Raw genomic sequence first — 27,880 nt, 5'->3', positions numbered from 1 at the left:
ATGGATGCCATTTGATCCATGTCGAGATTTTAAGCGCAGCAACAGGCAATGACGCAACATGAACGAACGCAAAGCCGGGAACGCAGTACTTTCGCACTTATCTTCTAAACACTACAGCCAACACACGTAGGCAACTAGTTCTCCTCGCCTTCTTGAACTACTGTAGAACCTAGGGTGCGACACAAAGACAGGATTGCGTCGGTCCTTACAACAGCCCAACGGATGGTCGAAGAGAACGGCGCCAGAATGTTTTATCTAATGCATATCACGAGGCGAAAAAATGCGCGAAAAGACGTATACGGTTAATAAAAGTGTGTGTTACTTTACTCGCTTCGGTAAACGCGAATTTATTTGTTTGCACATATGCTTACCTTACGTGAGTACACAACGGCTGAGTGTGTGTTACTTTACTCGCTTCGGTAAACGCGAATTTATTTGTTTGCACATATGCTTACCTTACGTGAGTACACAACGGCTGATCACAGTTTGCGGCGCTCCATGGTAGATATAGGCAGCTGCCATCATATACACGTATATAGAGGCGCTGATGTCAAGCCGAAGCAATGCCGAACTATACAGCTGACAACAAAGCCCATTTCTTCATCACGTCCCCGCAAGTTTCGCAACAGGAATCAAGCGACATAGTCGCGATCGAGCTCCTCCCAATGTTGCGGAGCATTTCTGTGTTCGCATGTGTATGTTGGTCACCCGCGCTGCGGCTGTGACCCGGATTTGCGATAAAGAATGCCGAGATCTTACAGCGGACAGTAATCGGAGCTGCTCGCTCGTTAGCGAGCAATTCAGATCGTCATACATCATATGTAATCGGAGGTGCCTTCGAGGAACGCGTTTCGCTTTTCTTTTTCTTTCATGCATCTGCTCTTCTTTTTTTTTTTTTTTTTGTCAAATGTAGACTGAAGACAAAGCCAACGCTGCGGCACGTTAAGCGTACCAAAGCGAAGTACAGCAAAAGGTGTCTGGGATTATTTCGATTATCTGCAGCGATAAAGTGTCGGTATCGTATACTTCGAAGAAACACGTCATGTCCGTGCCATTTGGGACAGTGTGAGAACGAACGACACGCCGAACAGCGGGTGCGTTAATAATCTATTTCGCCGATCGGCCTTGTACCAGTGAGCGGGTTAACGAGCAGTTTCGCCACGATGAACCGTCAAATGAAGTTAGGTTAGCGAAAGTCACGAATGAAGCGCGCGCTTCGGGCGAAATAATTAACTTGTCTATTGCGTTATTGACCTAATTTCTATTTTCGGTCTATCAAGAGGCTGCCCTGAATGCTCGAAGTTATGAATTTAAGTTTTATTTAAAGATAATCTACTTTCGGACTTGACTGTTATCCCTTTCACGTATGCTCTAGACTCCAAGCACTTGAGTACAGCGAATCAATCCTTCAAAACTAAAGCTGGCAGTTGCCAGTACCGGTATTGTGACAGCTGCGATACACATCCAGATGACAATAAGGAGTTTTCTGGGATAACTGGGCCGCAGATGGCACAGGAGCAGGTTCATTGCAGAAGCATGAGAGACGCCTTTTAACTGTAGCAGGCGCATAGCAAGCTGCTGCTGTTGCTGCTGATGGTGACAACAATGATGACGATGATGATGATAATAATGATTATTATGATATACTGCCAGAAAATGCGCAAGAAAGATATCTCAATGTCCGCAGATTCTCGCGATTTGCGTCGCTTTAGAGGCAGTAGCAATTCTGACAGATCCTAAAACACCCAACATTTGCTGCAACAAATGGAAACGCTCAAGACAGCATCGCCGATGAAAAAAACCTGTCAGGTAAAGTCCTTTATTATCACACATAACTTGCGTTATACGGATATAAATGGCTAGTAAGGATGGTAATAGGTACCCATACACAATACAAAGATGTGAGGCATTCACTCTCTCACATTTCACCACAAAAGAATTTCCGTGGTCAGTTTGCGTGTAATTGTCTCTTCTCGCAGTCGCTCCTGGTGGCTTTGAAAAGCAGTCAAGGGTGCACGACGCCTTTAGCTCTGCCCGCTTTAACTTCTGCCTCTCTCTCCCTCCCTTTTTTTTTTCTTTTTTCTTTTGCAGCCAATTACCGCATTCATCTTACATAGAACATCGTCTGAACGAACGAAAGGAAGAAAGAATGAAATATTTGTAGACAACTAAATCATTGAACCGAGACTGAATGAAGACAATGTCGCTGATAGCGAACGTTATAGCTAATATCAGCCATTATTTAGCACCAGCCAACATTAGTTGACAGTTACGCGAAATCAGACAGTGCTGGTAGCATTCGAGTAAATACGGTAGCTAGCTAAGGAAGGCCTCTATAGTTGAGACAAGTTGAAATAGGTCAGATATGACCTTCGACATCATCACAACACGTCATCCAAAGTGAGTGGAATGAGGTCCCGGAAGGCAATGTCTTCGAATGGAAAGGAAACGTTGCCAACAAGGCATCGCGCCGATGAAAAAGCTGCCCTCGACAGACGGGCCACAGACGTATGCTAATAAGTTTCCTTTTCCAGTACGAACAGACATGCTCATAGCGGCGCGAAGTGACCTGTTGCCATATCGCCGCATGCAGGGAAGCCAGAACAGGCCACTGGACGCGTCGGCGAAACGGGCGTTGCCGCCAAAACCAAGTTTCCAATCCACGAGAAAATGTGACAGCTCATGTATAGTCGGCGAGCGTTATGCTGCTCGAGAAGCGCACAGCTTCCTGCAAATGTCTTCCGGCTGTATCATGATGGCTTCCTGGCGGATGCGAGTCGCAAGAAACAGCGCCGAAGCAAAGGTCCCTTTGGGATACGCAATAAAACGTGTTTCTGACAAGCGCGCCGATGTACGCACACACGGAGGCTGGTTTCACTCCGGGATAACCGGCACACAGGGAAACGTGCACCGTTTCCTCGACAACGTAGTTTGCGACCGGAAATGTTGCGGCACTTTCGGAAACACGCCCCTCCAAGCGGATTTCTGGTGAGTCGAGAATTCGTGTGCCCATCGTCGGCTTGATCAACCACGCTCAAACGCGACGGTTATTATGGAACTGTACTACATGTAACAACTACATGTGCTCATAATGCAATAACACATAGTCCTCTGAAGAGCAACAGATAGAGATGGGAAGGGGTGGGGGGATCCGGTGCGATACCCTGCAGTGAGGAACACTGCAAGGTGACACAGAATAATAAAAAATCACACCATCTCCCGCTAAAGGGGACCATGAGGCGATGCGAAGCAGTGTTTCGTCGTGTGGAGCCCGCGTTTCAGAGGGGGAGTGGTGAGGGGAGAATGGAGAGCGGGAAAGGGTAGGGGGAGGGGGAAAGGGAAGGGGGAAGTGGAGAGTGGGAGGGGAGAGAGGAAGTGGAAAGGGCAGGAGAGAGGGGTAGTGGAGACGGTTAGCGCATGCGCAGTAAGGGTGGTCACGCCGTACACCACCACCACCGCCACCGGATTGAACTCCGCTATAAGATGCTTCACATCTAAAAGAGAGAGAGAGAGAGCACAGACACGCCGTCACATTCAGTCCCTAGACAGTCAGTCACTGTCACTGCGCGGTATCATTTATCACAACTAACGCGAAATCCTGCTGCAGCCGCTTAAGTTGTCCTTTGCAAAACTCCCTTCGCTGCCCTCATTTGCGCTTGCTTACGCTGTTGGCATTCCAAAACTTTGATCTGACGAGGTGGAACTTCACTCATTGTTTTTTAAAACTACATCATTTCATCGACAAAAGTGTACTCTATTTTTTAGCGTAGCATTCATGCCGGTCTATGTCTTCTGAATGTTGCCGTTTGATTGCTGAGCCATGAACGGTTGCGAAGAGTTGTGGCACTACGTAAGACGGTCGTCTCTATAGAACACAATCCAAGTGACAAAAGAAACCGTGTGTGTAGATGGATGTAGTTTTATATGGCACCGCAGTTTTATGTTGTGCGACAACCACACAAGCATACATGAATATTTCCTCTATTTACTCTTATCGATTTCTTATTCCGGCTGCAGCAGTACGTCGTATATAAGATGTTGGTCTATACGCTCATTGTCAACCATAACCCCTCCCAATATTTACATACCGTGGAATTTCGTTGATAAGATTTCCGTGAGAACCGGAAAATAAAACGTATCATCAGAAAGTCGTATTATCCGAAGCAAGCTCGAAATTTATGAAAACAGGCGCACTCGGTTCGTGTGGCATTTCGAATAGAGTGTGCTAGCGGCCCTCTGCTATCTCCCCCCAGTGGTGATTTCTCCGCGCAACTGTTGCAGAGCCTGCACGGCTTCGGATGTATCACACGTCATTCGTGGGTCGCTGGAAATGTCGTTTAGGCTTGGAATGTCAAACAATGGGTTTTAGAAATAGCAGTAAAAACGCACTCATTCGGACGTATTATCACACATACATAACGTGATCGCATTAACCGTACGGAAAATACGTTGTTCCTACGAGACGTTGGCCGGGAAAAGAGAAAAAGAAAATCATATTACACCGAAAAACGTATTATCCGCTGTACCAAGCGGCATGACACGCGTATACATAACGACTATGAGACCGCGTCAAGAATCGAGAACATCCCGCGCATTTGCTTCTGCACGCTCTGTATGCGGACAACTCTCGGCACGAGCATAAGTACACGACACAGCCACAAGCTGTGCTCGTTCGTCCTTAAACAAGACGAGCTCGCTCGACTGACACCGATCCGCGAAGCGGTCCGCGTCAGAGCCGATGAGCACGAGCGCCATGTACTTGACAGTGGACAAACACGACGTGAAGAGGAGCGCAGCAGTGTAGTAAGGGGAACGTCGGCATTGGTTCTTGTCTCTTTACTCTCTATTCGCCGCGAGATCGGGCTACAGGTGGCAGCACCGTCGCCACGCTAGTGTGGATAGGCGGTTGTCGGCGCGTATACAAACGCGCACAACAGCGCTTCGTTGTGAGCGATTTGACCGAATTTGCGGCAAACAAAATGCATAGACTGCAGCTTTCTGGTAATGTGTGCGCTCTTCATTCCCGAATTAATGCACGAAGCGCGCCGAACGTTACTATTACTTGTGAGAGAAGCGCATTCTGCCAACGAACGGGGTTGCTCGCCCTCGGCAACAGTCGGCGTTTTCGCAGTGGATGACGTTTTCTTGTTGGTTTACTTGTACATGTTTAGCTTGTGTTCCACCTACTACGCACTGCTGTATAGCGCGACTGAATTGACTATTTACTTCTTGTTCATCTGGATGCCCCCCCCCCCCCCCCCCCCCCCCCCCACGAAAAGAAAGCCCGTATTCCTGCACGAAGAGTTCAAATAGTACTTTGTGCACTGCGTGCTCAAATATTCATTTGCATTTCTTATTCAGTTCTCCATGAAATGTAGGACAGCTGATAGGATTACTGAGGAAAGCTACGTGGCTGACAGCGCTTTAGCGCTACGGAGACGTTTAGCAAGCACACGCTTGTTTTTATTCCAGTAACAGTACACAAAGGTAACTGTACAGCACGGAACTTTCTCCGATTGATAACTTGCACGACACCGGTTATTTCACGGGACCAAAGTACGTTTTTTCATGCGAATAATATCCGCTGCTTTCCGTCAATCTACTATATAACAGCGCAACACAAGCGCTCAAGATAATGTCAAGAAAAAAAGATGTGGTTTCTCGTGAAATTATTACGACATAAATGTAAAGTACGCCGTTTGGATTAATTTTTACCATCAGGGCTCTTTAACGCGTACCTTAATCTAAGTAAACGGGTGTCTTTGTATACATTTCGCCAGAAGTTATATTTGCGCAAGGCAACTCAGTTTTGCGATTTCCGTGTCATTCCATTTTCAGTTCTGTTTAGGGGACAATTTAAGTACCGAAGTGTCGGACGTAACTTGACAGAAATATTTCTCTGCAGTGGGACCAGGACCGTACACAACTAAATCTCGTCGCGTAACCTATGAACGACAGTCTTGAAGTTTACACCTAACCACAACGCGCAAGTGCATGAGAGCCTTTTTTTTTACCACCGAGCCGCTAAAAGGCCATATTCACATGAGATTTAATACTTCTCAGCTTTAGGACAACTCCAAGTGCACTTTGCAGCGCGCTTGGACCACAGCGGCACCTACACTGATACGACTCTCGTGAACGGACGGTACGACGAACACACACAGCACTCTCGACAAGTGCACTCACCGATCTTATTGCAGTACATATACAGCCGATCAAGGCCAAATGCTTCTTTACATCGTGTTAGGTATACGTACGAGCGGTTAAAGTTGCACTAACGCAAAGAAACAAACCGCCTTTGGAGGATCTTCATGACGTACGCGCACATGCAAACAAAACGTGGCTAGCAGACGACGCAAGGAGCAATCCACACTAAGCGCGGTTCAGCCAGAAGCCGCCAGGCGGCGACTCCGCTCGATCTCGCGGCCAATAGCCTCGTTTCAGAGCGGCTACTTGGACGGGCGCTGCCATCTTTGGAGCACGTGACCACGCCACCATTTACGCGCAAGTTGACTTACGCGTAGGCCTGGGTCGGCTTGATATATGTGGCTCGACTTCGCGTGGAATTCCAGTAAGCGAAGCAAGTTAAGAAAGTAATGATGGACAAAAAACTCACAGTGTCCCTTATGCACTCGCCTAAGGCGGCTCCAAGGCGAAAGCTTTCTTCTTCTCAGTAGATATATTACATCTTCCCCGCTCCGAAAGTTTCTGCGCCTAACGTGGTTTTGCATTGCCTCCAGGATCAGAAGCAATGCACGCTTTCTGCACCTCACCTGGTATTGCGTTGCCTCCGTGATCGGCCCACCTATTGACCAAGCGACAACCTCATGTGATGACGTCACCATGGTAAGTCACGTTATGTGACGCCATAGCAACGTCATGACGACGTTATAATTTTTTTCGATATGTTACGTCGTGATGTTGTCAAGTGGTGACGTCATCACGTGATGATTTTTTGCATCACTCTTGTTGACGCTGCCGACGCCGACGGTCAATTTTCACGTCTGATGAGGCATCTAACGCTTTCGCCTTAAAACTCAATATGGTAGAGGTGGTACTGAGACTGAGTGAGGACAATGTTGCAAGATCGGATGGCCAACACTAGCCTTTATAATGTCCATCGTTAAGCTTGTACTATAGCCACCGCTAGCCAGTGCTGGTAGTATGCGAACAAATACGGTATTCGAACTCGGTCAGAAGTCGTCATATCCTGTTACACAAGGCAGCGCTCCTTGTGTAGTTGTTCGTATTGTTCGCAATGCTGAGCCTCGGTCACTTCGCCTGTTGCTGTATATTAATGGCCTTTTAGCAATACAAAATCAATGACCACGGGTCATGGAAAAAGGAGGTGATCAACCTCTGAACAGGCTCTGGTGCTTAAGAGCAGTGGCGTTCATTTTGTTCAAAACGGACGAATGTCTACAAACTTGAAGACAGTCAATAGTTAGCTTTTGCTCTACAGAATGATTATAATTTAGAAAAACAGAAAGTTGGGCGAGTTTGTACCGATACATTAAGGTACTTGGAAGCGCAAAACACACAAAATACACGAGAATAACTAGACAAGACGAGCGCTCATCAAGATGAGATGAGCGAAATATATTATGATGAGCGTTCTGGTGTACTTTGTGTGTTTTGCGCTTCCAGGTGCCTTCAAGAATGATTATAAGTTAGAAAACAATTTCCATTTACAAGGAAACAACTATGCTAACAGCGACATTTTCTTATAGTTGCACATGGTTGACATAATGTATAGAACATTAAAATAAAAGCATAAAAGGCAGAAGACGCAGTACACACTTCAAAACGTACGAGGCACTGTAGTGCACTTATGGCACAATCGGGTGGCCGTTTGAGAGCGCTCTGACCGTGTTTGAAAGTGGCGAATTCAAGAACTTTAAAGCTCGACAACGAGAACAAGCAGGTATGCAAGTCATGTTGCTCCTCCTTCATTATCATGTATTGGGCCGCCTATTTTGGTAGTAATGCTTAGTTGCTCTGTTACATAAGTTTTTCAGAGCGTCCGGAACGCTCTGAAACAACCACCCGACTGTACGACTAGTTAACAATAACCTAACAGAACCACAATATGTCTTACAGTCGTAGTTAAAAAAAGAGAAAAGTGAACGAAAATCGGGAATTTAACATTTCGAGCATTGACACACTATAGTGGAACAGAGAGCTCGCGCTTAAGCGCGAACGACTCAGCTGTGACGGCCTGGGAACGTTAAAGCAGCGATTGTAGGAGGCGACAGGTGTCATTTAGGTCAAATATTGCTTTTCCGCCGTGCCGGTCGAATGACCGACGCAGCGGCATATGATTTTGCCGACACGCGCCGAAGGCTGCGTGGTTTCGACGCTAGCTATACGCGCTCTGTGACGTGACGAACAGCTATCGTCGAGTTCGAGTGTGCTGAACCGTACAGATGACCGGCCGTTACACCGCCAACGCCGAAAAGCGTCCTTGTGACAGCCGTGACAACGGCACGTCGAGGTTGCCAACACTGTGGGCTGCTCCGGAAACGCGCGTTACTTAGATCTGAAACAGACGTTACACCGTAACGACACAGGTTTTTCTCGCTGGTTTTAGGTCGAAAAGCTGAGCGCCCAACAAATTTTATCAGATATCCTGACAATAGTACCACGCCAAAAATAATACATATTCGCAAATGACGAACGTTTATTTCTTGATATGCCTATAATCTTTACATTAGCGGAGAGAAAGTGCTTGTGCTTAGAACGAAAACCATATGGTACGACTCTCTCACAGGAGTGAACGCATCGCAGTTTTGTGGGCGCAGCCTACATTTATTTCTATAGGTTGTAACCGACTGTATAGACACTGCATCGATTTGAAAGGGAACGCGTGTTCAGCGATCAAACATCGAAACGTGCAGACGTCATAGAGAAAAGTTCAAGAGTTATATTTCCTGCACAATTCTCGTGTTGAATAATTTCTCTCGCGAAGTTATTTTCCGCTACTTATAGTGTAGAAACAACGATACCTACCAGCTTTTAATGAAAATTCGCTTTCGTAGTGTCGCAGCACGTGTGCCACTGTCGCCAGAACTGGCGCTCTCAATGTATATCTTATACGATGCCTCTATAGCTTTCTGTAGAGCAAATTATTACGATATTCATCAGCAAGTATGTTGCATACCAACTAGACCAATTGTAAACGTGAGCAAATCTCGCTTCAAGGCGAATACAAAGCCTTTTTCTTTTTTTTTAATAAAAAGTGTGCATGAGAAATTTGTAATAGTATAGCACGCGAAACACGCGCTTGATTTGCCCAGTTTTAAGCTTTATAAGCTTGCCCAAAAATGAGTATGCTAACAGTAAGGCGATAGCTCGACGAAATGCCTAACTTTTCTAGTCATGGTACCCTTAAGAATCGTGGTCGTATAACGCATTAACTGCGCCACGACTGGCTCATTACTCGTAGTTAAAAGTAACGGAAAAACTGCTATTCAAAAGAGACGATAAGAAACCGAACAAGGTCGCTAGAGAATAAAAATGATGCGTATAGATCAATGTCCATCTCAGTGCGTTTATAGGTCCTTTGTCTTACTTTCTGGTCAGCGGGCATACGAGCGACAAGTCTCGGTCACATCATTCATTTCTCGCTTGCCATTTTGTCTCGTCGAAAATGTCTCTGACCCCGCGGGCTTCAGATTTCCGCGTTCCAACATTCAAGATCATTTCCTCGTGCAGCGTGTACATATCGCTTGCTATTGTATAGCGTTTCGTTCATATTCAAAGCGCTTTTCAACGCTAGCGAGTGTTTGTTGAGCGCTGAACAAAGCTAATACAAATTTATGCGTTGATTGCGAACGAGCGTCCGCATACGCAGTCGATCGTGAGTACACATTTCACTTTTCCTTCAACTCAGTCATCAATGAATGAAAATGAGCGAACTGCATACGCTTGTTTCAAACAATGGCTTTGCGTACACTGCAATGCAGCTGAAACAGCGCCAACATCTATACTCCAAATAGAATGATCGATCACTACAGCTATTCTCGTCCTGCGCTTCAACCCTTTTGTTGTTTCGACGTCTTCGCTCGAACGCGGCCGGCTCGCTGCATCGTGATCGTGCTTTCGGCGACTCAGTCAGTAAGCCCGTGTATATCTAACAGCATGTACGAGCGATTGTATCCGTCCCAATCACGAGCGGTCAATCTGTACGGGTACACACGCAGCCGTACTTAACGCGCAGTCCAAAATTAGGGCACGATGCGTTGCTCCCGTGTTTATCAATGAGCGTATAGCCTATGCATCATGTATAGTACAAGCCAGCCAAGCGAATCAACGAGCGATGCGTCACGTTTACGAAAAGCCATTTTTTTTTTTCGAGGGAGAGGGGGCGTACTAGGTGGACGAGCAAGAAAAAACGATACACGCCCGTTCTCTTATAGGAGGAGTTTATCGTTAGAACTGAATCCGGCTGCAAAAGATGATGCCTACGTACGGGACGCGTAATCTGCGAAAAAGGAATTGGTGCGGGTCAGATCACGCGCGCTCGCGTGCTCTAAACATGTCTATGCACAACGAGGAGCTCCAATTACACGCTTTGACCACGCGCGAACAGGCAAGAGGCGTGCGGGGCTACTGACTCAGCGTATATAGTGTTGGATGAAGAGCGATCGCCTCGCTACAACCCTCAACCTTCAGTGTAGACGATGGAATGATCGGAGAAGGATGGGGGTAACCGGGATAATCGGCCCAGTTACCCCCACACTTATTCGGCCTTTCTTCGAGCGAAATGCTGTCGACCTATAGCTGCGAAAAGCCAGACAGTTGTGCGACCTCGTCTTGCGATCTCCTTCCTCACCGAAGGGCTGCAGACGCATCTCTGTAGAGGCCGAGAAGAAAACGAAAGAAAAGTTGAACGCCAATGCGTATAGTAGCGCGGTTAGGTGCGATAGCTGGCAACGAACAAAGCCGGGCCTTTCACTTGGAAGCGCCGCACGTTTTATCGCCGCACTGCTCCGTTACGCGCGCGCACCTGTGTATAAAGCAGAGGGGAGTCGATTGGGTCACGACGAAGATGCAGCAAAACTGCGCCCCATGCTAGTAGGTACGCCCGAAATGCGCAGCGCAACTTTTTTTTTTTTTTTTCGGGAACAGCCTCGGCCGATGCACGTAGCATACACAAGGCGTGCTATAGCCGTTTTCGAGGATGAGCGATTAGCGTTAACGTCAGTTCACTGACGATGCATAGCACGTGCAAAGTCATACAGATGGGGCTTCGCACGATGTGCGCACATCGCTCGTCGTGATGCTCGTGAAACCGACCTCGTGGAAGGTTGAGACGGCTTCGACGTGACGTTCGCAATCGAAAGTCCACCATGGCTTTTCTTCGTTGTCGTCGTCAATATTCAGATATAAACGGGTGCGCGTTGGCTTCCTTGAGTAACGGAAGGCTTTGATGAGCGTTATAGCGTGAGCCTTCTGGCACGAAGGTCGACATCTTACTTTATATGCATGACGTGCGAAAATGAAAAGGAAGAAAAGCTAAACCGTGATCGGGCTAACCATTGTCCGCGCTGTGCGAACTCTTTTAGTCTTCTCCCGTGACACCACCGCTCAAATGATGCTCGCATTCCGCTATCGGTGACGCGTCTTCGTGAAAGAAAGGGTACTAAAGGACTAGATAGGGCAAGACAAGCAAGGCACACGCTCTCTGCGCGAAAAATGTCGCAGTGAAAGCGTTTAGGTATATGGCACTGTGAGACCGCATATAAGAAAAACTTTTGCAGAAAACTTCGGTCCAGGTGATTCCGCAGGTCCTCCGGAATCTCTTCCATCTCAGCACCGCGTCGCCGTTCTCACGACGACTATACGCATACGATCGACGACCTAACCCGCGACACCCCCGTCCTTCTTCTCTTCTAGCGCCCCGCGCGAAGCTTCCATAAGCACCCATTTCCGCGTTGCAAAGCGTCCTCATCGTCAACGACGTCCCTTCCCATGGAAGGAAGAGACCCGCTCGACTCGAGCTCTCGGCGGCGGCCGTTATACTACGGGCTGGGCGCGTGTGAGTTGGAGCCTGAGGAACGCGAGCCCGCAGAGAGCGCGGATGGACAGCTGAGCGCGTTTCCCCGAGGTGGCCGTTAAGGCTGCCCCCCCCCCCCCCCCGTCGACCAATGGAGCCCCCCCCCCCCTTTCGATCATTCCGTAGGTCACTTCCTGGCCCTTCGAGTGAGATTGCTGCCCGCACGAAGCATACAGCGACGGCGACGTGGAGAAAAGGAAGGAACCGAGCTTGGGGCGAACGATGAAGACCACGACGACGACGGCGGCGTCATGAGGAAATCCGTTGCGCCGAGAGCCTCGTTTTCGCGACGACGAGAACGGGCAACGCGTGACGTGGGAGGAGCGGATCGTGCGCTAGATGGCGATTGATGGGAGCGTCGAAGGTGGCATATAACCAGCCGCAGGCGTGGGTGCGCGGTGGTTAATGCGCATGCGCTGTCTACTGTAGGACAGAGACTGCTATAAGAGTCGGAAGTGGCCGTATATACACGGTGCACCAGAATTAGATGCTGACAGTTACAGGCTCTATAAGAAAAGAATGCATAAGGGAACGTAGTACGCAAGCACACGAAAAGATACAGAAGAAATACAACTGAGTGGGCAAGGAAAAATAAAAGCAGTCGTTTCTAAAGCAGCATGGGCAGCTGCTTTCACGAACCTGTAAAGTCGGCTAAGACATGGATGGCATGCGAGCGTGTAACCTTTTATATGCTTACTGTCTCCAAAAATAAGCAGTTTGAAATAAGCGCTCGTCTTGTCTTTATGTTCTCTCCTCTCTGTCATCGTTGTCTTTAACTTTAAGCTTATCATTATTCGACAAGCGCCAACTAGCCCAGCAAGTATACCACTTAGTTGCAAAGTGGGGTGATTAAAGTGTTCGTCCCTCGAAGCAGAACTGCGTGCAGTGGCAAGAAAATGCGCGATCTGTTTTCCATGCACGAAGCTAAGCAGAAGCGCGAGTAATCGACGAAAGTCTCGATTACCACGTATGTAACAAAAAATAACATCCCGCAAGCAATTTGGGCCAACTGGTCAAGCTCATATACAGTTACGAATAAACAAACATGTCTTCTTGCTGAATGGCGACAACGAGAACACCTGCTTTGCGAGACAAAGCGAGTGATGCAATGTCTACATTGCACCGTCCAGCGAACAAAACTGTGCGCTATACTGGTCTCATTTAGAATCAACTAAGAAAACTATAGTCCTTTTTCAATGACGAATGGGCGAACGTTTAAACGGCTCAGGTTCTAGTACACTCTAGTATTCGCCTTTTCGGTCGGTTTCAAGATTGCGAAAGCAGCAGCACTTGTTGCACCCCAAGAAACTTCCGGTCACCTCAGTTATCACTCTCTAACGCCGAAGCAAAAAGCGTGTTCTTTACGTTGTGCCAGAACAAGGAAATACTCTTTTTCCGCTTTCAGGTAAAAGGAAGGCGCTTAAAGTGAAGGGCCAACTCTTATAATGTAGTGTGTGCAACTTAGAAGAGTGTTTATCTAAAATATTAAGCGAGACACATGGAGAAAAGTGTTGGAAATGTGCGGGCTACTCGCTAAGGCCCCCCCCCCCCCCCCCCCCGCCAATGCTTCTAGGCTACGCCGGCGCACAAACCCGGAAGCTGTCCAGCAGCTGTGTTTGTAAACAGCGAAATGACTTCCTATGACGGCTAGCCTAGCTAGCCCTCACGGTCGGCCTGTGATGGATAAATGGAAGAGTCTGATAAGTGAAAAAACTTGGACCATCTCTCCAAAGGGAACCCTGATGGGATGCGAAGCAGCAGCGGTGCGCGCACGGCGTTGACCCGGTTGAAACAGGCGTCGACGCGGGTGCTGGAAGAACGGTTTGAAGCGAAACTCGGCGTAGCGTTTACTCGAGTAAACGTTTGTTTGAAACGCAAAGACACGGGAGGCGGGTTGGGTTTCGTGTAAGTTTCATTAAAGCGTTTGGCAAGACTTCGTAGTCGTTGTTTCTTCAGAGTAGAGACACGGGCGCTGGACCGGAGCAGGCGCGCAATTCGCCTTGACTACCACGGGTGAAGCGAGAGAGAAGTGACACGTTCAGAGGTGTTGCGAGCGGGCGGAGCAGCCGGCAGCTGCGGGCGCTACGGCGAGCATGCTGCGGGTGAGGGAGAGAGTGACGTCAGCGCGCACCTGCGAGGGAAGCGTGCGAGGGGAGCGTGACGTCAACGCAAAGCTGTGGCGTGACCTACATGGCAACGCTCCAACACCTACGGCGAGGGGACGGCGCATTCGTACGGACGCACGTAACGTACGGCGTCACACGTGAGTCAAAGAGTTGCTTCGCATCTAAAACACACGTGTACAAACAGGAGGTTAAAGAAAAATTGCTGGAGTGGCGATTATTGCGCAAGAGTGAAGCCGTGCCCACCATAATATGGCGGCTGCGCCCGCCGTCTTAGTAGGGGCATGATAAACCGTCGGCATTTGGCGAAGGAAAGCGAGCGTTTTCCTCGCACGCCAGACGAGTTCAATATGACAACTTTTACGGGTCACATACTGATCCAAGTGTCTCTTTGTGCTTCTAGTTTTCGATTGTAAGCCTCAAAGTCACGGCAAATTTTATTGGAGATCAATCGCCAATACTCCTCTCGACGGGTTAGTTTCGTCGACAACAACGACCTTTTATTTTATAATTAACGCAGTACTTACACTAACAAATCAAAGCCATTTGATCTCTAAGTAGGCACATGCACCGAAAAAGAGGACGTTTCCGAGCTCTTTGGTGGGCAAAAGCCGGCTTCACATTTGCTGGCAAAGCGTTGCGAGAGCTTCCACTCCAGAATTTTGGTACAAACTAAGACCATCGCACATTCAAATCCATGAGCTTACGACCCTGTGGTTATGTCCTTCACATTGACTAGGCGCATCGTAATCAACCAACTTTTCAGCATCTCTTCTGCACTGACATTTGCCCTTAATTAACGGAGGCTATACCTCCATGGCCACGAGTGCCCCTTGTGGCATCGAGCTCGCCGTTACCTCAGCCATGATAGCACGGTGGAATTAGCGCTGCCGCGCTGTCGTTACTAACGAGACTCCTAATGAGAAAGGAAGAAAGAAAATAGCAGAGAAAGGGAAAGTAAAGAAAGAAGATGGAGAGGTAACCAGGATGCTAGACTGAAATAGGTGAGCGTGATCGTCATCTCCATACACATTTTTACGCACGTCAGAATGTGAATTTCTCCGCATTTCGAACGTCTCATAGGACACTGAAAATTCTTGCCACGTGGCTTACATATTTCCACGTGCGAAAGAAAAGCTACTTAGTTATATATTAGACTGATGCAGTTTCCGCTACGGCCATCGGTCGTACCTTAGCGCAACCGCGCTCGCGCGACGTATCTGAATCCTTAGCGATCAACACACCGTGGCCGGAAGTTCCCGGATCTCGCGAGCAAACCTCGATCGTCACGCATGACACAACACCGTTTCTCGCAACCTCTCGGGCTCTCGCGAATCACTTACGAAGGGCACCGCTGTACACGTATACCGACGCTGCTGCTAAAGTGACCTTCCCGCGCTCAACACCACGGTCAGCAGCGGCTCGGCGCTCGTAAAAGACCGATTCGTCGGAAGACGCGTGCGAACGCGAAAACCGGAGCCGTCGACGCGGAGCGCGCATCATCGGACACACCTCGCGGTCGCTGCATAATTTGGCCGTTGCCTGTTTCAGCTACGGTGCGTGCCGCTCCACGCACGCACGCGACTCACGCACAAATACTTTCGTGTACGCACGCACATAGACACGCATGCATGTAATCGCGTGCATACCTATACGACCACACGAGTTTACGATCGCTATATACATAACATGGCTGAAAACGGGACGGCATGCTCACTTCCGCGATATCCTCTGGTAATAAAGTCGTATAGCTCGCGCGCCCCGCCCTTCTTTTTTATTATTTTTTTTACCCTACATGGCAGTCATGTCATCCAAGTCGACACGGCTAAAGAACGGTGAGCTTCCTTCCTGGCCTCTCAATACGGCAGCCTGACAACGGCCATCGAATAACCTCCGGCGGCGTTGTGCTTTGTGTTCCTCGGCGTGGCATCATTATTTACCACATCTCCTGTAGACGTTTCCTTTCGTCATTTTTTTCCTCCATTACTCTCATGTATACATCGCGAGGTTGTTGCTGCGTGCTGTCGTTTGGTGCGTCCGCAGCCAGTTGCGGTTATATATTACACTGTTCGACGCGTCGAAATTGAGCCGGCAGCTTCACTCCGCGAAGCTTGATAGTTGATGAAACCCGTCTGTCGAGAGGGGCTATTCAGGTCCTAACGAGCTGGGCAGCGGTGAGGCGTGTGTACTTTCCGGGCATCGCTTCCGCGTCCTGAAGGATTTTCTCTTTCACGAATCGCGCATCAGACACCTACCTTCCTGGCACGGAGGACGAGAAGCCGAGATCATCATGACAGCCAGGCAGGCCTCTTTGATGCTAGCACTTCGTGCAGTGCTGACGGTTAACGAGCCACCCGTGGACGACAACACATACGCATTCCGTTACACGGTCGATTGTGTACTATAATGACGCGAATGTCCTAAAAAAACGGATGTGGCTTTTCAATTCACGTCACCTTCACTAAACCTTCTATAGCGGACAGTGTTGGCCTTGTCTAGTTTTCATTAAACTCTCTGTCCTTCAGTACGGTGCGCTCAAAACGAACTGGGCGTAGACGACAGTTAGTGCCAGCACTTTTTTAAGGAAAGAGTTTAAAGGGACGAGCGTTCAGTAAACAAGCCATTAAGGCACCGTCTTTCGTCTCACGGATATATGCTTAACCCAAACGTATGTCCGCACGTATACGTTCATGTGTCGAATGAGTTTCCATTGGCTCTTCGTCTTTTCTTTCCCTTCTTTTCTTAATTCACTGAATATGTACCAATGTGAAACAGTAAAAAATAACAACTAAATTAAATTGTATAAACATTCATGATGCCCGAAACGAGATACTGCCTTGGCTGAATTATTTCTCTGCTAACGGCTAGCGGACAATGTCGTATCGCGAATTTATGCGTATATACTTTACATGGGATAACGCACAAATAAGTACCGTTTGCCGTTCTGATGGTGTCATTTACCTCGCCGTTAAGATGTAATCTTTTAAACGTCTAAGAATGTCTTCATTAGCTCTTTTTGTCAGGTTAGCGCTTGGAAAATGGTCGGCAAGGGTTGAGGACATCACCCTCAAAATGACGCGGCAATGTGTTAAATCACTTTAGCATACAGGAAAGATAATTCAATAGGCTATCTATCAGCGATAACCTAAACAATAAGCTTGCAGGCCAGTGAGGTGGTTTTGATATAAAGTGGCTTGGTACATTGACGCGTCGTTTCGAGGTTGACGTCCCAACCCTTGCCAACAGTCTTTCAAGTGCTAACCAGACAGATAGAAGAAATAAAGACATTTTTATTAAGAACGCGCGCCTGGTTCTAAAATCAAGTTTAATTCTCTCTCTAACAGATTGCACCCTGGCTGCGAGGTAACCAATGTGCTGAATAAAAGTAAGAAGAAGATTTACAAAAGAAGACTCCGTCAGAACGCCAAATTGTAATTATATACGCGTTATCCCGCATACGCATATAGTCATGACGCGACGCAACCTCAGTCTTTGGAACATGGCACATTGTGTACAGAATCGAAACTTAAACGCGTCGTTCAGAAAGAGCACTAAAAGTGCGTAAATACCCAAAACCGAAAGTAAGACAGATCGTAGCGATACACTTTCAGGTTGGTATAACCACACCGGGAAGCACTGTAGAGCGAAAGAACGATCCAATCCGTCGAATCTTCAACGAGGAGCAATCAATAACACTGGGCCTCCCTTGCGTGGGACGTTATTGTAACGGTGCACGTCAGAGTAGCCCCAAGGAAGTGCGCATTGTCTCCCGAGCCGCCGTCGAAACGCTCTCGTCTCGTTGCAGTTTCGCTCGCCAACCATGCTGGAACGTCTCAGTCTCTCGCCAGCGAGCCGTGACGGACCTCCCACATCTGCATTATCGCCACGCGCAGAGTCTCCGACGGCGATGAGGGTCGACGACGCATCGAGATCGACGAACGCGCAGGCTGACCCGCTCGAGTCAGCTATAGGCTCGTCTTCGTGTAGGAGAGCGCGGCCCGCTTATTTGTACCGTCGGAGAAATGGGAGCACCGCAGTCAGAGATCGCGGGTGGGCCGCCTCACATTCATCACTTTCGCCTATCGCTGCATGGCCGCCTATATATATACATACCCTAGATACGCGGATAGACAGATACATGGAAAGACAAAGGAAGCAGTTGATGTTCTTCTGGATACGTGTATATATGCAACGTGCGTTAATATACAATGAAGTCCTTCAAGCAGGACATCCATAGGAAAGGGGCTGGGGGGGGGGGGGGGGAACAATCGGACGTATCGCTATCTTCCACATATCGCGGCCCGTATTCACAAAAACGTCTTAGGCAACAAAAAAAATCGCGTAAGAGAATATTTCAGCCACTCACGATGCGGGACATCATTAGCAAAGCTGGTTGACCATTGGGAAAACGCACTTACGAAAGGAAAGTATTGTGAATTCGGTCCCGCATTCGCAGCGACTCTTCCGATTTTTGTGTCAAAACCGTGCTGCGAACACTGGGTGTATGCGAACAGAGCTTATATCTGCGATCTCTTCGCATTGGTGCTCATAGGAATTGTGACGACCTCCAGAAATTTCAGCACAAGTTGTGTCACGCGCGTGTCAGTCATAACTAGTTAACAAAAAAAAAGTGAGCGTTTAGGCTAATTCTCACTGGATGTCATTCTTTTTGTCAACCAGCAAATGTGCTACACTTTCTGGGCTAGCAGCTTGACGGGGCACAAAGTAATCGCTGTTTAAACAATGCAGTATGGGGCACGTACTGTTGCCCGGAATATTTTATCGAACTTGAATACAACGACAAACGGAAAGTTCTTGCTCAGTTAAGGCATGGTGTTTTCCCATTTAACGGGATTGGGATCCCCTGTTTAAGACCGCAAGCTCTGGTACTGACGCACGCTTCGCGGACCCACGACCCGTAAGCTTTTGAGGACAACTGTATGCGTACTTGGACTCTGGACACAAATTAACGCGCGCACAATAAACACACGTATAAGCACACACGCACACACACACGCACATGTATACATACACACCTACACGCACCCGTACAAACACATGCACACACATGCACCAGCGGCAACTGCACAGACGTTCAAGCCTTCTCAGCACGAACTCGCTTCAACAGCCGGGTCACGTCACCACCGCATGCATGCGCTCGCATTAAGCAGCACTGCCTGATAACGTATACGCACGAACGGCGCACGAAGAAATCCGGCGTTCTCGCTATCATTTTCTTCGCAATGATCTCCCGCGCGAAGGAGAGAGAGTCGCCGTGATCCCGTCACAGCCACGCCGAACCGCTACAGATGCCATGGCTTCCTGCCGCATGAAGATCGCGGACTAATTTTCCTGCGCACAGTGAGCGAGAGCGAAGCGTACGGAATCCGGCAGAACCTGATCTCCATCTCCCAGCGAGCGTCGAGTCGCGGACCCCAATCGTTGGCTTCGCGGGGATACGTCGACCTCCCCCCTTCCTTCCCAACGGTCCGCTAGCTTTCGCCAGCGTTCTCGAAAAACCGCTAGGCGCGACCGGAACGTTGCAGCTGCAAACCACGCTGAGAGTTAGCCCCCGTCGTTATCTCTGTAGCGGCAGCCGCAACTCAGCCGTCGACGGCGACCGGATCTATTCAGGCCCCGCGGCAACACCACAGGTCAAACCACCCTCCCCACTGAAAGTGGCACGGAATCACGGCGCCGCGGCCAACACCGGAAGCACCGCCTAGCTGCTTCACCTTCTCTTTCCCGCATATCTGTTGCGGCAAATATATCGCATTTATACGGCAGAATTAGTTTAGGCGGGCAAAGCGCGCGCCGCAGGTTATGGGGCGTTCTGTCGAAAAACAGAAGCGTGCGCTCACGTTCTGCCTGCCTAGGCGCCTTTCAGCGCTAATATACGGCAGCACCTCAACACCTATACCTCCTCACACACGAACACACTTCCCGTGTTTCCACATTGCTTTCGCTGATACACCGAGGGCAACGTGCCGCCGCTTGCGTAACAAACTCAATTTGTACTCGGAAACCAGTGGCCCGATTACGTTCCAAATTACGCGCCCGTGCGAAGGAGGCGAAATAACACGCCACCGCAGAGTGTCACGCCCATGTTGTATGTAGGGTAAGTGTCTCATTGGCCGGTACAGCGGGTGCCCCCGCGAGGTTACTGATGCGGTAATTTGATTTCGAACGCCGAGAGACTGGGGAAACGCTCGGCATGCCAACGGAACGAAGTTGCAAAATCAGTTCGTTTCTGGAAGATGCGGAAAAGATATCTACCGCCATTCGCGGGCAGGAGTTGATATCAAGATGGCTCCTGGCTCAGGTGATTGCAGTACGTTGTTATCGACGGACCCTTTGAACGTGACCATTCAGATTACGCAACAGTCGCAAAGGTAGTGTTTAAATGAGTGTAAATTCAGTTAAGAAATATCTACAGATTTAGTGTAAGTCCTAAGTTCAATTAGTGCGGTAGCAGCGCTACCGTGTCTCCATGCATGTGCCGGCGTAGTGTGTTTCACAAAGCGCTTCGACTGGCTTAAAGGCCGACAAAAAGCTAAGAATCACATTGTTCGCGTGCACGGTTCAGTTCACTATGCCTGGGAGAACAATTACGGCTTATAGAGTGCGCTTTATACACTGTACAAACAAAACGACACGACCTCTCACAATTGACAATAACAGTAACCCGCCCTCAGAAGGTGGCCACTGCAAAATATCGCAGTTATGACATTGTGAACTATATCGGAAATGAAAGTCGACACTTCCGCGTTATTCCAGGCATACGTCAGGGACGCCATGTTTACTTTGGAAAACAGGCGTGCAGAAAATGTGGAGCTAAGTGGAGCTGTCTAAGATACGGAAATAAAAAGAAGAAGAAATTCTTGTAAAGTGAACGATAATCTAACTTTACCCACGACTTCCCGTAACTGGTTTAGTCTCATAATAAGTAAAGCAGTATTTGTTTGAGCAAGGCAAATGAGAAAATTATCAATAAAATTAGGTAGTATTTCTTAGCGCGCTAGCAGGCATGCGTTTCGGTTCCGTAACTTCCACAGCGCTGGCAAGGAAAGTTGTGCCCGAGTGTAGCGAGGCTGGTAAAACATTCGTACCATTTGTGTTCTGATAGGCTGTAGAGACGCACAAAGTCTTCGAAGCGATGGAACAGCTCGACGTTCCGTTTTTGTTTCCTCAACGCGTTTCTTACTTGACAAAGAAAGATGTTTCCTTTCAGGTAAACGACGTGTGCTCATTTCAAATCCTTTCACCCTTGTGCCTTATGCCACGTAGTCCCTTCACATCAGGAGCCATCAGGCCACATTAACGGCACTCACCTGTTGAGCTTCACGGGACACATGGGCGTTACACGCTATATAATGCATACCGGAGCTTTTTTTTTTTTTTTCCGCGTTTCCAGTTGAGTTCGTCTCGCTCGACCCCGAGAAATTGCGGAGGTAGACAGATTGAGAGACAGGTGAGGAAAAACCGCCAACTCGCTCGCGGCTTATGCAGTGAGTAGCTTTTCGAGCGCGCCGCTCGGGGCCCGCGAGCGTGTAACGAAACGAGCCGCCATGTAACAAAATGAGGCTCGCGTGTTTTCCTTTCGCTAAAGTCGCTTCGGTACAGCATTTTAAGGAGACGGATAGACGGAACGAGACGCCAGTTCGTTCGAAAATGCACCTTGCTGCCACTTTCTATTTTCTGACCTCGCCTCCCATTCTCCTTACCGCGGTGGTGTTCAATCTTTCCAAGCCAGTGCGCACGCGAACGGTTGTGCGCAGGTGAGAACAAAATATGCCGCAAGAGGACTAGCCTCTGCACGGTGGACAGTTCTGGACGCAAGGCAGAGCGAGAGAGAGAGAGAGTAAACTGCGGAGACAAAGCTGTTGAAACAGAGCAGGATTGCCCTGTCACTCAGAGCGAGCTCATTTCCTGGTGTCCGAAGGGGTCGGCCGCTGCGAAACTATACAGCCTCGGTGTCCTGCATAAAAATACTATACCACACAACAAAATAGACAAAAAAAAAGAGAGAGAGAGAAAGTCCTTGCATGTGCGGTGACCGTTTCTCATTTGTCGCTTTCGTCGGTGCCTTAAACTTACCTCCACCTCGGATTCGGTTTCATATTCTTTATTTTCTGTCCTCAGGTTTCCGTGACGCCGTTTTACATTTCATTTTCTTCGCCACAGCTGTGTTGATATACACTCTAAGAAAAAAAAAAAAAAAACAGGAGTATGTGCTACTCTTTTTGGTGAATCCTGACTTGTCATGTATATGACTCTCTTTTTTTTTAAGAGACACGACTCTCCGAAGAGAGCATAATGATCTCTAAAGAGAGTCCATGTGTCTCTTTAAAGAGAGTCACGTTTTCTAGGTACTTTCATTTTCCCAACTCATTTGATTTTTATTCCTGGCACAGACGAATTGAGGATGGACGTCAGTTATCGTCGATACAAAACATCAGTAACGTTCTGCATAACAGCGCCTGTTGAACTAGTTGCCGTGTGGAATGCAGTTTATGATCACGGTGTCGTGTTTAGCGAATCAACGCTGAGATAACGACAACAGCATACTGCGACATTGGTTTTTAACGCAATTATGCAGAGGACTTAAGTTGCGAGCGCAACTACTGCATATATACGTCACTGGTCTGGACGATCGACTTGAGCATGGCATGCTGTGGCACGTAAGTGCCTACCAGGCCCGTAGCCAGGAATTTTTTTCGGGGGGGGGGGGAGGGGGGGGGGGGGCTTGCTGAATACCTTGACTTTTTGAGAAAAAGCCTATTTTATTCTTTATTTTTGGTAAAAACACATACTTCACCAAAATTTCGGGCCCCTAGGACCCCCTCCCCCCTGGCTACGGGCCTGGTGCCTACATACGCATCAGGGGCGTAGCTAGACAATTTTTTTCAAGGGAAGGGTTCAACTATCGTTTATGTATGTTCGCGCGTCCGTTTGAACGTGTGTGTGTGTATATATATACACATGCAAAATTCAAAATCGGGGGTAGAAGAGGGTAACCCCCCGACTACGCCAATGATACGCATTCACCTTTCTCAGACACAACTGGAAACAAGCGTGACACGTCGATGCGGCGAACATATAAAGTTAACAAGGATAAGCTGCATTGCGGCGAAGAAGAAAATGGCGAAATAAAACCTTAACTGCGTAACGCTATGCGGAAGCAACGGGATAACCAGCGCCACCGTGTGTATGCACACTGGGCACGAGAGGAATGAAGAAAATAGCGCCGGAAGCAAAAAATAGCCCGCAGCAGCAGCAGCAGCAGCGCACCGGTGGGGTCAGCGCGTACGCATGCCTCGAGTGAAGTCGAGCTTGAAGACCTCCGTGCGTACGCGACACACACACACGCACGCACGCACACACACACACACACACACACACACACACACGCACACACACACACACACTCACACACGCACACACACACACACACACACACACACACACACACACACACACACACACACACACACACATGCGCGCTGGCTACAACGCAAGACAGGAAGCAAAGCGTCCAGGTCGCAACGCGGATGCATGGAAGTTAAAAAGGAAATGGCGGAGCGAGGCGCATGCGTTTCAAAGGGGAAAACGAAATGTCGCGTTTCCAGGCTTCCATTTTAAATTGACAAAGGGAAGCGATAAAAAACGAGCGAGCTATGTATACTGCACACTCGCGAGTGGGGTCAGCCTCTATATAAACGATGACGCGAAAAATAGGCAAAACAGTCGAGTTTGGTGAACATTTGTGTCTTCTGCAGTTGAATGGGTGGGAGAGAAAAATAGCTTTAAAAAAAAAAGGAACATGGACCCTTCTACACGGGGCGGCAAAATGGAAAATAAAAACAGAGTCCGCAAAAATTTCCGGGCCACGTACGGAGTATATATGTATACAGTCTGACCACAAATACGTGAACTCCATATGACTACACGGCGACAGCGGTACACTGCGGCCAGCCGTTTGCGTTTGTACACCACACAAGCGGGGACGATGAGGCCGAGGCTTTCCGAGGCCGCCGTCTGGAAGCGAAGGGGCGGCGCTGTGCGCGGTCACCGATCCCCGAAAAAGAGAAGTTCGCGCGTTTCCTCTCTCCTTCATTTTCTTTATGCGACCGACGCCGAGATCATCCGCGTCACATGGATGGCGTTGCTCTCGCGTACTCTCGTAAAGTCCCGAAACACGGTGCAGCTCTCTCGTGGCACATACAGCATACGAAACACCGGCGACAGCACGCAACGTCGTCAGGGGACATGTGATCAATTGCTAGATGTTATGAAGACGCTCGAAAGGGGAAACTTTCAAATGGAATAATAATAATATCTGGGGTTTTACGAGCCAAAACCACGATATGATTATTAGGCACGCCGTAGTGGAAGGCTCCGGAAATTTCGACCTTCTGGTGTTCCTTAACGTGCGCTGACATCACACAGTACACAGGCGTCTAGCATTTCGCCTCCATCGAAATGCGACCGCCGCGGCCGGGATCGAACTCGCGACCTTCGCGTCAGCAGCCGAGCACCGTAACCGCTGCACCACCGCGGCGGACCTTTCTAATGGAATCGAATGCAAATGAGAAAAATGGTCATCGAGTGTCGAGTCGAATGCCGAATATTCACTCATTTCTGAGACAGAGAGGAAGAGAGAGAGTGGATTGGAGTCCATTTGGCTCATTTTCATCGCTGAAAGTGTGCAGTCAAGTGAGGATATGTACACTTGAAGAAACTGACAGGTGGCCGCAACTTGCGCTCCATCACGATGACAGTGCGAATACTATATATAGTAATAAAGAAACGGGGGCATCATGCCACGAAGTTCGACGCCACGAAAGTATGCTATCGACAGATATTTAGCGGAAGTTATTTACACGTCGCGCAGGCCCGTAGCCAGGAATTTTTTTCGGGGGGGGGGGGGGGCACTTGCTGAGAACCCTGACTTTTTGAGAAAAACACGTATTTTTATATTTCTTTTCGGTAAAAACACCTACTTCACCAAAATTTCACGGGGGGGGGGGGGGGGGGCTTGGGACCCTCCGCCTGGCTACGGACCTGACGTCGCGTCATCGCCCATGCAAAATTACTGTGGTCTCCAGTAGAAGCGCCTTCGATTCTACTGTGCAGATTAAAAAGCGGCTACGGAAATAATCACGCGGCCTCGCTGAGGGTTTCGTCATTCAACGCTACGAGCACGTTCTCGATACGACATTTACTGTCATTACCCGCGTTTCGCGGACTAAATGAGAAAGCCCTACACTCATTACTGACTGGGAAGTCGGCGAGTGTATCACTTCTCTCTTTCGACGGTTTTCCCGAAGGGCCCACCGAGCGCGCACCCGAAAAAGAAAAGAAAAAAAATAAAGACATAACCTCGTGTTGTATAGGTATATTCCGCACTCTACATCGAAGAGTATGCGCTTATTCAGGCATTCCTAAGCCACGCAGCTTTAGGGTTCAGTAAAGAAAAAAAGAAAGAAAACGAGGAAGGAAGGTTGCAGCGAAGAAATTGCTATTGACGGGTCATTAACCGAACGAGTCCGCTAGGGAAGCATAATCATCCTCCGTGTAGCAGCAAGCAGCTATAGGTTTGTCTATTCCATGCAACAGCACGCACACACACGCACTCACATACACACAGAAGAGCGCTTTGTTGCTTTGTCTTCGCAAGCTCGCCGATACGGTTCGGCACGTTCGCACGGCTAGCCCCTCACGCCTCTTTTCATTTCTTTTCTAAATTTTTCTTGCCGCCAAATCGCCGACTTCCGAAACAAAAAGCGCGCGCTCTTGTCGCCTTCGTGAGAAAAAAAGCACGCGCACGAGTTAGGCGCGTACGTAAAGTGCGCAGTTCTGAGGGTTGTGAGAGACTTCGACGGCTTTACTGCGCGGAGCGCGGAAGCGCGACGGTTTGTTCTTTTTATTTTTCGTGTTTTCGCTCCGACTTCGTTTGGATCGGCGCGCATAGCTGCGTGCGTGTGTCCATGTGAACACGGTCGTACTCTTAAACGGCTTGCGCGTACCGAACCGGCATCCTCTTTCCACTGTAGCCATATGAGCGCGCAACAAGGCGTTCCCAACAAGCGAAGAGTCAAAACAAAGGACTTTTCTTTGGTGGTGTTTTGGAAACGGCGCACGATAACACGCTCAGTGAACCGTTGAGTGCTTATTCTTCTGTGCGCTGCCGTTCCAGCACAAGTAGCGACGCGATTGCCAAGACGACAAAAACGAGAATAGAAAACAAGAAAGAAGACTGCTAGTGAGCACAGCGGATTTAGCGCGCCTGAACCGATGTTTCCAAATTCCTTATCTGTTATCCAACGAGGTTCTTCGAAGAATTCCTGTTATCCTTAGGTCCGGAAACAAGTGCAAGCCGAGGAACAACGGCAGTATACTCGTATACACTAGCAATAAAAAAAGTAAAAAAAATCAACCATATAAAATAGCTTTTTAGTCTACGGGTTTTCAAGTCAGCCGTGATGTGTCCGGGTAGCTACTTAAAGGACGATTTCGCGTCTTTTGTACGGCTGACGTCCAGAAAACGCTCCGGACCCACAATACGGATAATGCAGCTGCCGGCGTGCAGAGCGTTGATGTCTATTCCGTTTTGACTCCCCGCTGAGACAAACTGGTGAAGTTTGTACAAATTGCGATTTCATGGTTAATCAAAATACCCGATGCAAACTGTTGTATTCGCTACACCTCTCCAATCCATACGCTCCACAAGAATTGCGATCGACTGGTTATAGACAATGTATAACAGAAACCACCACGAACGTCTCATGGTAGACGGTTCAATGTTCTTTACGAGATGTAAGTACGCTACATGCGAGTTCAGTTAGAAAAAGCCCTGCATAAAAGAAACCAGAGAAAGACTCACCCTGAGCCCCTTGTGGTGCGCCTCCGATCCTCCGGACACTTGGGACACGAAGACTCCGGTGCCGTGTTCACGACCTGAAAGACACGACGACGACGACGACGCTGAGTTTGAAGGCTTCGTCGGGCACTGCTTCATCGCAATCCGACACACACGCGGCTGCGCCGATTCCGCACTCTGCTGCTGCTGCTGCTGCTGCTGCTGCTGCTGCGGCTTCCGCTGGCGCTGCTGGCAACAACAACCCGCACTGTTGCCGCAGCAGGCAACGCGAACTAACGCGACACCGTCGGGGGGCCATCCTTCGACGACGCGGCTAAAAACGGGCATCGGGACTCCGTGCGCCCAGCGGTACACCTCTACACAACAGGACTGCGCAGGACTAATCCAACACGCGTTGTTATCTGTCCTCACGGAGAGACGGAAAAGGGTGAGCCGAGAGACGAGACATCACGTGAACACGCCACACCAACGCGGAACAGAAACACCCGTCGAGGACCACCGAAGCTTTCTCGGAGCACGGGCTTGCTTGCTTCGAAGTGCAAGGAACACCGTCGACAGGCACGTAGTAGATCCGCTGGATGCCCGCATCTACACCGGACTGAGCGTGCCCTGCTGCAATCCGAAAGCATTGCAGCGGCGGCGGCGGCACGTTCTCCTATCTCGGACCATATCGCGGCGAAGGGGTTCGGTTCTTCTTCACAACCTGCAGCGCGCCGTAAACCTCTTGCGAGTGACTTCTTCTTCCCTGACGCGGCGGAGCGAGGGCGAGAACAAAATCGAAGAAAAAACCGGGCCAAACTCGTTTTCTCAAAGGGC

General features: G+C 48.9%; 1 protein-coding gene across 3 annotated transcripts in view; it reads right to left on the bottom strand.

The window, feature by feature from the left end:
• LOC119383095 (whirlin) overlaps positions 1–27,880 on the bottom strand; it is a 159,888-nt gene that overhangs the window by 36,064 nt on the left and 95,944 nt on the right. For all 3 annotated transcript variants that reach the window (XM_037651089.2, XM_037651091.2, XM_037651092.2), the window contains exon 3: positions 27,068–27,141. In XM_037651089.2, coding sequence (XP_037507017.1) covers positions 27,068–27,141 — 74 coding nt within the window. The remainder of the gene's footprint in view (positions 1–27,067; positions 27,142–27,880) is intronic.

Source organism: Rhipicephalus sanguineus, chromosome 2 (genome assembly GCF_013339695.2).
Source record: "Rhipicephalus sanguineus isolate Rsan-2018 chromosome 2, BIME_Rsan_1.4, whole genome shotgun sequence".
Classification (NCBI taxonomy): Eukaryota; Metazoa; Arthropoda; class Arachnida; order Ixodida; family Ixodidae; genus Rhipicephalus; species Rhipicephalus sanguineus.
This window is presented reverse-complemented; position numbering and strand designations above follow the sequence as displayed.